Below are 15746 nucleotides of genomic sequence, written 5' to 3' on the forward strand. Positions count from 1 at the left end.
AATTTAAAACATCGAGTACCACACTCTATTGAAACACCTGTAATATACTTTACCATAAAATTGTAAGTCGATTAAGAACACTTCATCAGCCGTGTAAAGAGGAAACATGACGATATATAATTATGCCTACAGATTGCAGAAAAAGACTGATCTCTGAAACTAATCGAATACACGTGGAAATACAACAAAACTGGTTCAAACCATATGAGTTCAAAGGCATGGACAATATTCCCCACTTAGACAAGTTAATAGCTACCATAAACAATACTGCCATGATCTAGCCTACTATTTGAAACCACGTTAAAAAACAAGTAACCATAAAGGTTTGAGGAATTGACAGCCTGTCGCTATTTAAAAAGAAAAAAAAAAAAAAAAAAGAAAGCCATAACCTATAATGCAACCCTTTCAAGTCAGTGATTTTGGATTGTGAGCCAAAGAACACCAATAACAAAGCAGGATGTTTCCAGCACCACGGATAGCGCCCTACAAATCTGCTTGCAGGTTACACTATTTCCCATGAATGCAAAAAATTTAAATGCAAAGGTATTTCCATGTATTATATTTTAGAGAAATGGGGCATTCTTATTTGGAAAATTTGTGATAAAGCTAGTTGCTAGTTGCAAAGCATGTTTGTAAATCATTTACACAAAAGCAGGGAGACACTATTTGGCATTTTTTAGTGGAAAAGACAACTCACCAACTCACCTTTTCTTTATTAGGTAATGTCTGAGTCCTAGTAAAAGTGTCTCCTCCGTTAATACTGATCAACTCCGCATCTACAGGTGGAAACGGTGTAGGGAAAACCACTACGTCACTCTTGAGCGTGTCTGAGCTGAAACAGACGTCATACTGCTGAGTAGCTTTAGAGTAAGACCAGCTCCCGTCAGGATGGGTGGTGATCATTGGGGCGCTGTACCTGCTGAAACTGCTGTCTGTCCTGTGGCATTTGACTGCTATTAAACTGATGAGGCTCAGCAGAAAAACCACTGAAACTGACACAATGGCGATCAGCAGATACAGGTTTAAATCTGAGAAGCTCTCCTCCTTTATGGGCACATGTCGGAACTGAGTCTGTATGTCAGCTGTGCTTTCAACCACCACCACCTCAATAGACACAGTAGCTGACAGGGAGGGTTCTCCGTTATCAGAAACCAACACCACCAAGGGGTGAGTTTTCAGGTCATTGTCACTCATTCTCCTCTTAGTCCTGATTTCCCCGGTGCTGGTTCCAATCCTGAAGAGGTTGTTTCCTTTGGGCTCAGAGAGGTGATAAGAAAGCAGCGCATTGTATCCAGAGTCTGCGTCTACAGCCCTGATCTTTGCCACAAAGTATCCTGCTTCAGCAGAGTAGGGGATGCTCTCACTGTTAACGGAGCCGTGCTCAGAATAGGGCGCGAGAACTGCAGGACTGTTGTCATTCTCATCCAGGATAAAAATGTTGACAGTCAGATTACTGCTTAAAGAAGGAACACCAGAGTCTGTGGCCTGAACTTTAAACTGAAATGTTTTTATCTCCTCGAAGTTAAAGACCTGCAGGCTGACTATATCTCCTGTCTCTGAGTTGATGTTTACAACAGATGAAAGTGGAATATTCTTTGCAGTGCTATCTAACAATGTGTAAGTCATCTTTGCATTACTGTCCAAATCAGGATCAAAAGCATTTATTGTGTAAATAACGGAGCCTGTTGCACTATTTTCTTTCACATAAACATTAATCACAGGCTCCATGAAACGAGGTGCGTTATCATTGACATCAGAAACATGAACAGTAATGACCCTGATGCTGGACAGAGGCGGACTCCCTTCATCTGTGGCTGTAATGGTAACATTGTAAAGAGAAGTGTTTTCTCTGTCCAGTGGTCCATCTACTACTAATGAATAATCATTTTTGTAGTTGGACTTCAGTTTAAAGGGAACAGACCCATCTACCTTACAGTTAGCTGCACCATTGCTTCCTCCATCTTTATCACTCACTGTAACTAAAGCAACTATTGTCCCACGTTCTGCATCTTCTTTTACAGGGGTCATCAGTGACGTCACTGATATTTCTGGGGCATTGTCATTCACATCAATTATCTCTATTAATAGTTTAGCATGTGCACTACGAGGAACAGGGCCTTGGTCCATTGCTTGAACCCTAACTTCATAAGCAGGCATCTCTTCATAATCTAGTGTTCCCTTCACAGTAATTTCTCCAGTTTCTGAATTCAGATCAAAAATATTTGATGGATCAATATTACCTCGTTTGATAAAGGAATACAGGATCTTACTGTTCATGCCCTCGTCTAAATCTGTTGCATTTAGCTTCATTACAAGTGTAGCAGGAGTTGCATTTTCTTTGGCACGCACCTTGTAAAGAGACTTACTGAAAGTGGGTGTGTTGTCATTCACATCGATAACATTAACAGTTAACTGCAAAGTCCCTGATCTAGGCGGTTTACCTCCATCTACAGCGGTCAGGAGAAGTTTAATTACTGGCTGTTTCTCTCGATCTAACGCTTTGTGCACCACCAACTCAGCAGACACATCGTGCTCTCCACCGCTCTGCACATCGAGCGAGAAATGTTCATTTTGGCTCAGCTTGTAGGTCATTACTGTGTTACTGCCTATGTCTGCATCCACTGCTACTGGGAGAAGATATCTCTCTCCTGGTGAAACTGATTCTGATATGTTAAATACATGCGATTGTTCAATGAAAGAAGGCGAGTTGTCATTTATATCAAGAATATTGACTTCTATGCGGTGTACACTCATTGGATTATTTAAAGCAGCTTGTATTTTGATGGAGCATTTTACCACATGCGGGCAAAGCTCTTCTCTGTCCATTCTCTCGTCAACAAAAAGGTTTCCGCTCCGCAAATTCACGTCAAAATATGTCTTACTGTAACTCGAAACAACACGCAGATCTCTGGTTTCTAGATCCTGTACGTTGATGTTTAAATCCTTTGCGAGATTCCCCACTACGGTGCCTTTGTTCACCTCCTCGGAAATGGAGTAAGACAACTGCGAAGCAGACCAGTCACAAAGACAAAGCAGTGCAATAATATGAATCCAGCCATATCCCTTTTGTCGTCGCACATACATCGTTGATGCAACAAAAGAAATAAACGCAACAGATCCTTCATCCAAAGTGTAGGTCTTTGTGTCTAAAGCTGTATTGTTCTGATTTAGCGCTTTCCCTTCTCCTCTCAACACCACCGAGTGTCTAAAGTACAGTGGCCGATGACGATTGTTTCCGATGCGTGCAAAGAGGAGGAGTTTTAGATACACAGAAACAGTCAAACCCATGGTCTCCAGCGACATCATGTGGTCAACATTTGATAAATGCTCATTAAAACTTCCTCAAGTAATTTGCAATATTATTCTAAATACAGTGAACCCTTTTAAGTTGATTTGGATCTAAATTTGCGATAGAGTAATTTAAATTAATTATGGATACATTTTTAAACGCAAACTTAAAGTATTTAAACATATTATTCAATGTGCAACAATCTTCCAGTGATGGATATTTCAATAGACTTAAGAACTGGTGGGAAGTCCAAATGATGTAGTGTAAGCTATATGGTCTAAAAAAAGACAAAAAGCGAAACAAAATGGTAATGAATTTACCCTAGCATTCAAATGTATCACTTTTAACGTTATATAAATAACTATTGCTAATAATGATAAAAGGAATTAAATAAGATAAATAGGGTTTCAACAAAACAAAAAACAAACGGTGTACAAACCAAATTTGAATGCCTTTTTTCACTCCCATGGAGAGCGCAATTTAATCATATCTTGTTAAAATACTTGAGAGATGTTTTTAGAAAATGTAAATATGATGTTTCAGAGCAGATCATCAAAACCGAGGGCTGCAAGTTCAGCACCATGGTGAGCTCTGTCGCAATACAAGTTTTGAATTGTTTGGTTAAGTTAACTGACATGGTGCAGAGCCTAAGAATCTTAAACGATGTTTTCCTTTACCTTGCCACATTGTCAACTCATGACAGAAATAAACTATTTTGCTCTTTCAACATTAACTGGACCAAGATGTTATATACATTTGTGGCCTGAAATACATTTTTAGTGTGGGGTGCTTTAACTGAGATATGAAACTTATAGCCCAGATAAGAGTAAAGTATTTGGCAAACATTCTGACAAGCCTACGAGTTATTTTTCAACAAGAAGCTTGATTTGAATGAGCACAAGTAATTTACATAATTACTTTTATAAAGTGTGGTCGTGGGAAAACTTAACTTTGTTTTGTTATCAGCGATTGATATATGAGCAATTTGTTCTTTTGCCTTGCTGTTACATGTATAGATTTTACGTTCATGCACGCCTGCATAAAATATCATATTAAAGGAGGTGGTCTTCCCAAGCAGTCAGTGAAAGCAATTACATTTCAGTTAACTAGTCTTAATCCAAATTTCATAATTCAAGAATTCGCAAGTAAAGTAAAACCTACCTTCTCTTTGCTGGGTAAAGTCTGAGTTCTGGTAAAAGTGTCTCCTTCGTTAATACTGATCAGCTCCGCATCTACAGGCGGAAACGGTGCGGGGAAAACCACTACGTCACTCTTAAGCGTGTCCGAGCTGAAACAGACGTCATACTGCTGAGTAGCTTTAGAGTAAGACCAGCTGCCGTCAGGATGGGTGGTGATCATTGGGGCGCTGTACCTGCTGAAACTGCCTTCTGTCCTGTGGCACTTGACAGCTATTAAACTGATGAGACTGAGCAGAAAAATCACTGAAACTGACACAATGGCGATCAGCAGATACAGGTTTAAATCAGAGAAGCTGTCCTCCTTAATGGGCACATGTCTGAACTGAGTCTGGACGTCAGCTGTTCTTTCAACCACCACCACCTCAATAGACACAGTAGCTGACAGGGAGGGTTCTCCATTATCAGAAACCAACACAACCAGGGGGTGAGCTTTCACGTCATTGTCACTCATTCTCCTCTTAGTCCTGATTTCTCCAGTGCTGGTTCCGATCCGAAAGAGGTTGTTTCCTTTGGGCTCAGAGAGGTGATAAGAAAGCAGTGCATTGTATCCAGAGTCTGCGTCTACAGCCCTGATCTTTGCCACAAAGTATCCCGCTTCAGCAGAGTAGGGGATGCTCTCACTGTTAACGGAGCCGTGCTCAGAATATGGAGAAAGGATCGCGGGACTGTTGTCATTCTCATCCAGGATAAAAACGTTCACAGTCACGTTGCTGCTGAGCGGAGGAACACCAGAGTCTGTGGCCTGAACTTTAAACTGAAATGTTTTTAACTCCTCGTAGTTAAAGGCCTGCAGGCTGACTATATCTCCTGTCTCTCTGTTAATGTTTACAACAGATGAAATTGGAATATTCTTTGGAGAGCTATCTAACGATGTGTAAGTCATCTTTGCATTACTGTCCAGATCAGGATCAGAAGCATTAATTGTATAAATAACGGAGCCTGCTGGACTGTTTTCTTTCACATAAACATTAATCACAGGCTCCATGAAACAAGGTGCGTTATCATTGACATCAGAAACATGAACAGTAATGACCCTGATGCTGGACAGAGGCGGACTCCCTTCATCTGTGGCTGTAATGGTAACATTGTAAAGAGAAGTGTTTTCTCTGTCCAGTGGTCCATCTACTACTAATGAATAATCATTTTTGTAGTTGGACTTCAGTTTAAAGGGAACAGACCCATCTACCTTACAGTTAGCTGCACCATTGCTTCCTCCATCTTTATCACTCACTGTAACTAAAGCAACTATTGTACCCAGTTCTGCATCTTCTTTTACAGGGGTCATCAGTGACGTCACTGATATTTCTGGGGCATTGTCATTCACATCGATTATCCCTATTAATAGTTTCGCATGTGCACTACGAGGAGACGTGCCTTGATCCATTGCTTGAACTCTAACTTCATAAGCAGGCGTCTCTTCATAATCTAATGTTCCCCTCACAGTAATTTCTCCAGTTTCTGAATTTAGATCAAAAATATTTGATGGATCAATATTACCTCGTTTGATAAAGGAATATAGGATCTTACCGTTTATACCCTCGTCTAAATCTGTTGCATTTAACTTCATTACAAGTGTACCAGGAGTTGCATTTTCTTTGACACGCACCTTGTAAAGAGACTTACTGAAAGTGGGTATGTTATCATTGACATCGATTACATTTACCATTATTTGTAACGAACCTGATCTAGGCGGTTTGCCGCCGTCTACAGCTGTTAATACAAGTGTGATCACCGACTGTTTCTCTCGATCTAAAGCTTTGTGCAGCACTAACTCAGCAGACACCCCGTGCTCTCCTCCGCTCTGCACATCGAGCGAGAAATGTTCATTTTGGCTCAGCTTGTAGGTCTTTACTGTGTTACTGCCTATGTCTGCATCCACTGCTACTGGGAGAAAATATCGCTCTCCAGCTAAGGATGATTCAGAAATGTTCAGAGAATAAGTTTTTTCAATAAAAACGGGCGAATTGTCGTTTATATCTAAAACACTAACCTCTATGCGTTGTGCAGTCATTGGATTGTTTAAAACAGCCTGTATTTTTAAAAAGCATTTTACCACATTTGGACAAAGCTCCTCTCTGTCTATTCTCTCGTCAACAAAGATGTTCCCGGTCCGCGAATTCACGTCAAAATATTTCTTGCTGTAACTCGAAACAATACGCAGATCTCTGGTTTCGAGATCCTGTACATTGAGGTTTAAATCCTTTGCGATATTCCCCACTACGGTGCCTTTGTTCACCTCCTCGGAAATGGAGTAAGATAACTGCGAAGCAGACAAGTCACAAAGACAAAGAAACAAAATAATGTGAATCCAGATGTGTTCCTTTTCTCTTCGAATATACATTGTCGATGCAAGAAAAGAACCAAGGTGATCATTTATCCTGAGCCTGATATTTCCATCCAGTACAATATTGCTGTGGTGTAACTCCTGCTCTTCTTTTCACGGAACCTTCTGCGGGTGTACTAATGGCTGATGACGATTTCTCTTTTCCCATGCAAAGAGGAGGAGTTTTGGACGTACAAACACATTCATGTCTGTGGTCTCCTGCGACCTCATGTGGCGAATCATAGCTAAGCAAATACACCCTAGTGTGTACAACATTATGATTAACATTGATAATTAAATTTACAATTTTAATATCTAGCGTGACAGCCCAGTGCAAATGAAAAAGCTCAATATTGTAATGGATTAATGAGTTATTAAACCAATAATATGTAAGTACAGGTAATGCAACACGCCCAGAAACAACATTACTTTGAATTAAGTTCCACAATGTAATGGCCATACTTCACATGTCCTATATATAGAATGAATCATGAGTTAAAGAAAGGAGATTTTCACAGAGGATGGTAAAGACGCCACACACCGTTAACACAAATTCTAGCACCACGGACAGCGCATTTTCACGAGAAATAGTTTCAGAAGGCACTGCAGATCACAACAGAGTGATACCAGCTACATAGACCCAAGGTTTCAAGCAGCAGCACTAATACTATCGCTGTTTCAATTCAGAAAAAGAACAGTTTAAATAATTTTAATCATCAATGAAATACTTTCAACAGAATAATACACAAAGACGGAGTTCAGCACCACGGAGATCGCTATCAAAATACTGGCTTTAAACAAGTTCGGTCATCCCAGTATGACACAGCTATTTACTTAAACGTGCATGAAACTTGGGATCTCGGCACAGACCGCTTTAAGTTATAAAACACGCGGCATCAACATCATCCTGAAAGGGTTAGAAATTACATTACAACTTGTTTGGCGTGATACTGGGTTGCAACATACACTAGCCTTAAAGTAGAGTCTGACTTTCATGGAAATTTATATTGGTTACTGTAACAAGCTTAATACACTGGGAATCAGCGAAAGTATTTTGTTACCTCGTCTATATTTACAGAATGATCTACATATGCAAGTCTTTTTATGATTTAGTGTTGTATATCTTGAAGCTAATAAGCAATCAGGAAATGGCATTCTGTTTCATGACAGTATTGTTAAGTTTTACAAGCACTCAGCAGAAATAGCCTACCTTGTCTTTGTTGGGTAAAGTCTGCGTTCTGGTAAAAGTGTCTCCTCCATTAATACTGATCAGCTCTGCATCTACAGGCGGAAACGGTGCGGGGAAAACCACTACGTCACTCTTGAGCGTGTCTGAGCTGAAACAGACGTCATACTGCTGAGTAGCTTTAGAGTAAGACCAGCTGCCGTCAGGGTGGGTGGTGATCATTGGGGCACTGTACCTGCTGAAACTGCTGTCTGTCCTGTGACATTTGACAGCTATTAAACTGATGAGGCTCAGCAGAAAAATCACTGACACCGACACAATAGCGATCAGCAGATACAGGTTTAAATCTGAGAAGCTCTCCTCCTTTATGGGCACATGTCTGAACTGAGTCTGTATGTCAGCTGTGCTTTCAACAACCACCACCTCAATAGACACAGTAGCTGACAGGGAGGGTTCTCCGTTATCAGAAACCAAGACCACCAAGGGGTGAGTTTTCACGTCATTGTCACTCATTCTCCTCTTAGTCCTGATTTCCCCAGTGCTAGTTCCGATCCTGAAGAGGTTGTTTCCTTTGGGCTCAGAGAGGTGATAAGAAAGCAGTGCATTGTATCCAGAGTCTGCGTCTACAGCCCTGATCTTTGTCACAAAGTATCCCGCTTCAGCAGAGTAGGGAATGCTCTCACTGTTAATGGAGCCGTGCTCAGAATAGGGCAAAAGAATCGTGGGACTGTTGTCATTCTCATCCAGGATAAAAACATTCACAGTCACGTTGCTGCTGAGCGGAGGAACACCAGAGTCTGTGGCCTGAACTTTAAAGAGAAAAGTTTGTAACTCCTCGAAATTAAAGGCCTGCAGGCTGACGATATCTCCTGTTTCTCTGTTAATGTTTACAACAGATGAAATTGGAATATTTTTTGTAGAACTGTCTAACAATGTGTAAGTCAACTTTCCATTACTGTCCAAATCAGGATCAAAAGCATTAATTGTATAAATAACGGAGCCTACTGGACTGTTTTCTTTCACATAAACATTAATCACAGGCTCCATGAAACAAGGTGCGTTATCATTGACATCAGAAACATGAACAGTAATGACCCTGATGCTGGACAGAGGCGGACTCCCTTCATCTGTGGCTGTAATGGTAACATTGTAAAGAGAAGTGCTTTCTCTGTCCAGTGGTCCATCTACTACTAATGAATAATCATTTTTGTAGTTAGACTTCAGTTTAAAGGGAACAGACCCATCTACCTTACAGTTAGCTGCACCATTGCTTCCTCCATCTTTATCACTCACTGTAACTAAAGCAACTATTGTCCCACGTTCTGCATCTTCTTTTACAGGGGTCATCAGTGACGTCACTGATATTTCTGGGGCATTGTCATTCACATCAATTATCTCTATTAATAGTTTAACATGTGCACTACGAGGAACAGGGCCTTGATCCATTGCTTGAACCCTAACTTCATACGCAGGCGTCTCTTCATAATCTAATGTTCCCTTCACAGTAATTTCTCCAGTTTCTGAATTTAGATCAAAAATAATTGATGGATCAATGTTTCCCCGTTTGATCAAAGAATATAAGATCTTACTGTTCATGCCCTCGTCTAAATCTGTTGCATTTAGTTTCATTACCGCTGTACCTTGTGCAGCATTTTCACCCACACGCACTTTATATAGGGATTTGCTAAAAATTGGTGCATTATCATTGGCATCAATTACATTTACATGTATCTCCAGTGAACCCGATCTAGGCGGTTTACCTCCATCTACAGCGGTCAGGAGAAGTTTAATTACTGTCTGTTTCTCTCGATCTAAAGCTTTGTGCAGCACTAACTCAGCAGACACACCGTGCTCTCCACCGCTCTGCACATCGAGCACGAAATGTTCATTTTGGCTCAGCTTGTAGGTCTTTACTGTGTTGCTGCCTATATCTGCATCCACTGCTACTGGGAGAAGATATCTCTCTCCTGGTGACAGTGATTCTGAGATGTTTAACCAATAGGAGCGTTCAATGAATTCTGGCGATTTATCATTTATATCTAAAACACTGATCTCAATGCGGTGTACATCCATTGGATTACTCAAAACAGCTTGTATTCTTAGGGAGCACTGCGCCGAGTTCGGACAAAGCTCCTCTCTGTCTACTCTGTCGTTAACTAAGAGATTTCCGCTCCGCAAATTCACATCAAAATATTTCTTACTGTAACTCGAAACAATACTCAGATCTCTGGTTTCTAGTTCATGTACGTTGACGTTTAAATCCTTTGCGAGATTTCCCACTATGGTGCCTTTGTTCACCTCCTCGGAAATGGAGTAAGACAACTGCGAAGCAGACCAGTCACAAAGACAAAGCAGTGTAACAATATGAATCCAGACATATCCCTCGTTTCCCATCCTTTTACAATGAATGTTGAATCCACGCTAATCATGTATTTCCAGATTATATATATTCATCCGTCATAAACAGGAGCATCCAGCGGCAGCAACAGCTCCTCTCGCCACAGTGTAATCCCAGTCTCTCTCTAAACTGATGGTTAGTGACGGTTTCCGATTTCCCGTGTAGGGAGGAGTTTTACACATCCTCTAACAAATATATCTGTGGTCTCCAGCGACATCATGTGGTAAATGATACACAAGTTAATATGAATGAATTGGCTTCTATGTATTAAACCAATTCGGTTATTTGTGAGACCTATATATCATTTCATATCAGATTTTAAACCTGTAATCATGGACGTTTTCAAAATAAAATCTGAAACCTTTGAAGGTTGCAATAAAGCCCCAGTGATGCACAGTTAATTGTATTTTAGGGGATTTCAGTCCATGAGACCTGGTAGTCAGGGTTTAATTCTTACATAAAATAATAAATAATTTAATTAATAGTCAATCAACTAATCCCCCCAAAAATATAAACAGTTTTAGCGGTTTTCACCTATATTAGGTTAACAACAGAAACAGCCAGAAATCTCACAAAAGCCAAATGTTGCACAGACTCGCTTCAGCACCAAGGAGAGCGCTGAACAGACCAGGTGACATTATCAAATGATCCTTTCAACTACTGCCATCTCAGGATCTTAAAACATGCTCTGTCAGGTGTTGAAAATTGGTAGCTGAATTCTATAACTGATGCAAATTTCTGTTAGTTATCATTTAAAGTACAGTACGTATGTGAACACTGAACCTCGTTAGCACTTTAAGAGGTGTTTTGTTTCCAAGTCCATTTGACTTGTATATGCACAATTAGCCTACACTAAACACCAGAATGTGTGAATCGTGGTAATTGTAAAGAAAAATAAAATGACAAGTAAAGAACACATACCTTGTCTTTATTAGGTAACGTCTGAGTCCTAGTAAAAGTGTCTCCTTCATTAATACTGATCAGCTCCGCATCTACAGGCGGAAATGCTGCAGGGAAAACCACTACGTCACTCTTGAGCGTGTCCGAGCTGAAACAGACGTCATACTGCTGAGTAGCTTTAGAGTAAGACCAGCTCCCGTCAGGGTGGGTGGTGATCATTGGGGCGCTGTACCTGCTGAAACTGCCGTCTGTCCTGTGGCATTTGACAGCTATTAAACTGATTAGACTCAGCAGAAAAATCACTGACACCGACACAATGGCGATCAGCAGATACAGGTTTAAATCAGAGAAGCTGTCCTCCTTTATGGGCACATGTCTGAACTGAGTCTGGATGTCAGCTGTGCTTTCCACCACCACCACCTCAATAGACACAGTAGCTGACAGAGAGGGTTCTCCGTTATCAGAAACCAAGACCACCAAGGGGTGAGTTTTCAGGTCATTGTCACTCATTCTCCTTTTTGTTCTGATTTCTCCGGTGCTGGTTCCGATCCTGAAGAGGTTGTTTCCTTTGGGCTCAGAGAGGTGATAAGAAAGCAGTGCATTGTATCCAGAGTCTGCGTCTACAGCCCTGATCTTTGCCACAAAGTATCCCGCTTCAGCAGAGTAGGGGATGCTCTCACTGTTAACGGAGCCGTGCTCAGAATAGGGCGCGAGAATTGTTGGATTATTGTCATTCTCATCCATGATGAAAACGTTCACAGTCACGTTGCTGCTGAGCGGAGGAACACCAGAGTCTGTGGCCTGAACTTTAAACTGAAAAGTTTTTATCTCCTCGTAATTAAAAGACTGCAGACTGACTATATCTCCTGTCTCCGAGTTGATGTTGACCACTGTTGAAATTGGAAAAACTTTCGGATAAGTATCCATTAATGAATAAGTCAGTTTAGCATTTTCATTTTCATCTGCATCCTCTGCAGTTGTTTTTGTGATAATGTCTCCTACTTTACTATTCTCTTTCACGTAAATATTAACATTTGCTTCTGGGAAACGGGGCGCATTGTCATTAATATCAGAGATTCGCACAGTGATTACAGCAGTGCTGGAAAGAGGTGGGCTGCCCTCATCAATAGCAGAAATTGTTACATTGTACAGTGATACAATTTCTCTGTCAAGGAGACCGTCAACTATCAAGGAGTAATAGTTTTTGTAATTTGATGTCAATTTGAAAGGGGCTGAATGTTTAACTTTACAAGTGGTGTGGCCATTTAGCCCTCCATCTTTGTCAATCACAGTCACCAATGCAACGACTGTCCCAATTTCAGCACTTTCTTTTATTGGACTCATTATTGAAGTTATAGAGATTCCTGGTGCGTTGTCGTTGACATCGACAACCTCTACCAGCACTTTAGAATAGCCACTGCGAGGGGAAGCGCCTTGGTCTGTTACTCGTACGCGTAATTCGTATGCATTAATTTCCTCGTAGTCCAAATGAGCATTCACAATCAATACACCACTTTCTGGTTTAACAATGAATGTTTCAGGAGAATCCACATTTCCTCTTTTCATTAAGTAATATCTGATGTCCGAATGCAGACCTTCGTCTAAATCGGTTGCATTTAGTTTCAATATTGTTGTACCTACAGGTACATTTTCGCTGACACTTACTTTATAAAGCGGCTTGCTAAAGAAAGGCGTGTTATCATTAACATCTATCACATTCACAAGGATCTGCATAGTGCCTGATCTTGCAGGTTTTCCTCCGTCTACGGCAGTTAATGTTAGTTTAATAATGGGTTGTTTCTCTCGGTCTAAAGCTTTCTGCAGCACTAACTCAGCAGACATACTGTCCCCTCCACTACTCACATCTATGGAGAAATACTCGTTTAGACTCAACTTGTAGGTTTTCACAGAGTTACCGCCAGTGTCTGCATCTTGAGCTATTGGGAGCGGATACCTCTCTCCCGTTGAAGAAGACTCTGAGATATTAAACACATGGATTTGCTCGAGAAATGATGGTGCATTATCATTGATGTCAAGAACGCTGACCTCAATGCGATAAATATTCATAGGATTGCTCAACAGTCCCTCTATATTTAAAGAACACTTCGGTAAATTCGGGCAAAGGTCTTCACGGTCTATCCTTTCACGAACAAACAAAGCTCCCGTTCTTAAATTAGCCTCGAAATATGTCTTACTGTATGCCGATACAATCCTAAATCCTCGTTCCTCCAGTTGCTGTGTATGAATGTTTAAATCCTTAGCGAGATTCCCCACCACTGTGCCTTTTTCCACCTCCTCGGAAACGGAGTAGGAAATCTGAGCTGCAGACCAGTCAGATAAACAAAGAATAATGGCGCATAACATCCACTCAGCCTCTCTATACTGTTGACGACACATCCTTTTGTTTGGATAAAGAATTCGGGCAAAAAAACGTCATTCATCTACAAAACGGCAAAAAGGACGGCTAATCTCTCTTTTATGTAGGAACCATCTTTCAAGACGAAGCGGTTTACTATCCCAGCCCCTATGAAACGTACAGACTGTTTCTTGTTTCACTGACAGTGGAGGAGGAGTTTTTACGTCAACAGTTAACACAGTTGAATGTATGGTCTCGAGCGACATCTTGCGATCCTTGGATAGACCACCGTGGAGTTTTTAATAACCGCGCTTTAAAAGATAGGATCCTTTTTTAAAACAAAACACAAGGATTGTATAACCGATTGACTGATGAACGGATTCCATTAAGCATTATTTTCGTTTGTTTGGTGCAAAAACAAAACAATAAGAACAGTGAGAGAATCCAAGCGATTGGAGACTGTTAATCAGAGACGTGTGCACATATATAAATGTTAAATATATAATATAATCTATACACTTCTTTGATACGCTTCTCTGGATGTGTGTGTGTGTAACGTGTATGTGGGTGTGTAAATTACATTAATGAATGAATGATGGTTTATGACTGTTTGTAATTTTTGTTGCTGAATATATTTAGTAATATGCTGACACTACCAAAAATATTTAAAATGCACGTTTTACAAACCAGATTATCATTCAGGGAACAATTTCGTCGATCCATATTTTACCAGCTTACTGTATTTTTTCTAGACCTTTTCTATTTTTAAATATTAGATCCACCGACGAGCTATACGAGTTCATCCTAAGTACATGAAGGACTGCAGAGAGATTTCAGCACCGCGGAGAGCGCTTTTCCCGTTAAGCAGTTTCAGAGAGTGTAAAAACGGTGGACATAATCAATATACGATAATTTTTATGTTGCCAGAGAGTTAATGATTTTTCGCAGACATTGATGAAGTGAATCTCACTTGCCCCACCTTCAGTAATTTCTCAGATTGTCTAATGAAAACATCCAGCGATAATTGCATTGTACATTTCCGCGTGAATGTGCGTTTTTGAGTTCATTTAAAGCAGCTAAAGCTACATAAGAAAGAAAAATTTTCACCTATTGATAGTGCTCGTTCTGTATGCCTCTTACCTTTTCTTTATTGGGCAAAGTCTGAGTCCTGGTAAAAGTGTCTCCTCCATTAATACTGATCAGCTCTGCATCTACAGGCGGAAACGGTGCGGGGAAAACCACTACGTCACTCTTGAGTGTGTCTGAGCTGAAACAGACGTCATACTGCTGAGTAGCTTTAGAGTAAGACCAGCTCCCGTCAGGGTGGGTGGTGATCATTGGGGCGCTGTACCTGCTGAAACTGCCGTCTGTCCTGTGGCATTTGACAGCTATTAAACTGATGAGACTCAGCAGAAAAATCACTGATACCGACACAATGGCTATCAGCAGATACAGGTTTAAATCAGAGAAGCTGTCCTCCTTTATGGGCACATGTCTGAACTGAGTCTGTATGTCAGCTGTGCTTTCAACCACCACCACCTCAATAGACACAGTAGCTGACAGGGAGGGTTCTCCGTTATCAGAAACCAAGACCACCAAGGGGTGAGTTTTCAGGTCATTGTCACTCATTCTCCTCTTAGTCCTGAGTTCTCCGGTGCTGGTTCCGATCCTGAAGAGGTTGTTTCCTTTGGGCTCAGAGAGGTGATAAGAAAGCAGCGCATTGTATCCAGAGTCTGCGTCTACAGCCCTGATTTTTGCCACAAAGTATCCCACTTCAGCAGAGTAGGGGATACTCTCACTGTTAACGGAGCCGTGTTCAGAATAGGGCGCGAGAATTGTTGGATTATTGTCATTCTCATCCAGGATGAAAACGTTCACAGTCACGTTGTTGCTGAGCGGAGGAACACCAGAGTCTGTGGCCTGAACTTTAAACTGAAATGTTTTTAACTCCTCATAGTTAAAAGACTGCAGGCTGACTATATCTCCAGTCTCTGAGTTAATATTTACCATTGTTGACACGGGTACTGAGTTACTGTCTAAAAATGAATATCTCACCTGACCATTCTGGTCAATGTCAGCATCAAATGCAGATACC

At 40.9% G+C, this 15746-nt stretch overlaps 1 protein-coding gene across 24 annotated transcripts in view; it reads right to left on the reverse strand.

Moving 5' to 3' along the window:
• The window catches only part of LOC130173279 (protocadherin alpha-C2-like), a 183462-nt gene that overhangs the window by 43767 nt on the left and 123949 nt on the right, over nt 1-15746 (reverse strand). The window contains exon 1 of one of the 24 annotated variants that reach the window (XM_056382370.1): nt 11317-13446. The exons of 20 other annotated variants lie outside the window; for them this stretch is intronic. In XM_056382370.1, the coding sequence (XP_056238345.1) occupies nt 11317-13362 (2046 nt within the window). In that variant the 5' untranslated portion in view covers nt 13363-13446. Of the gene's footprint in view, nt 1-705; nt 2826-4450; nt 6536-8021; nt 10506-11316; nt 13447-15746 lie in introns of those variants that run through there. 3 more of the 24 variants (XM_056382352.1, XM_056382369.1, XM_056382366.1) reach the window with 3 other exon arrangements.

Source organism: Seriola aureovittata, chromosome 8 (assembly GCF_021018895.1).
Source record: "Seriola aureovittata isolate HTS-2021-v1 ecotype China chromosome 8, ASM2101889v1, whole genome shotgun sequence".
Classification (NCBI taxonomy): domain Eukaryota; kingdom Metazoa; phylum Chordata; class Actinopteri; order Carangiformes; family Carangidae; genus Seriola; species Seriola aureovittata.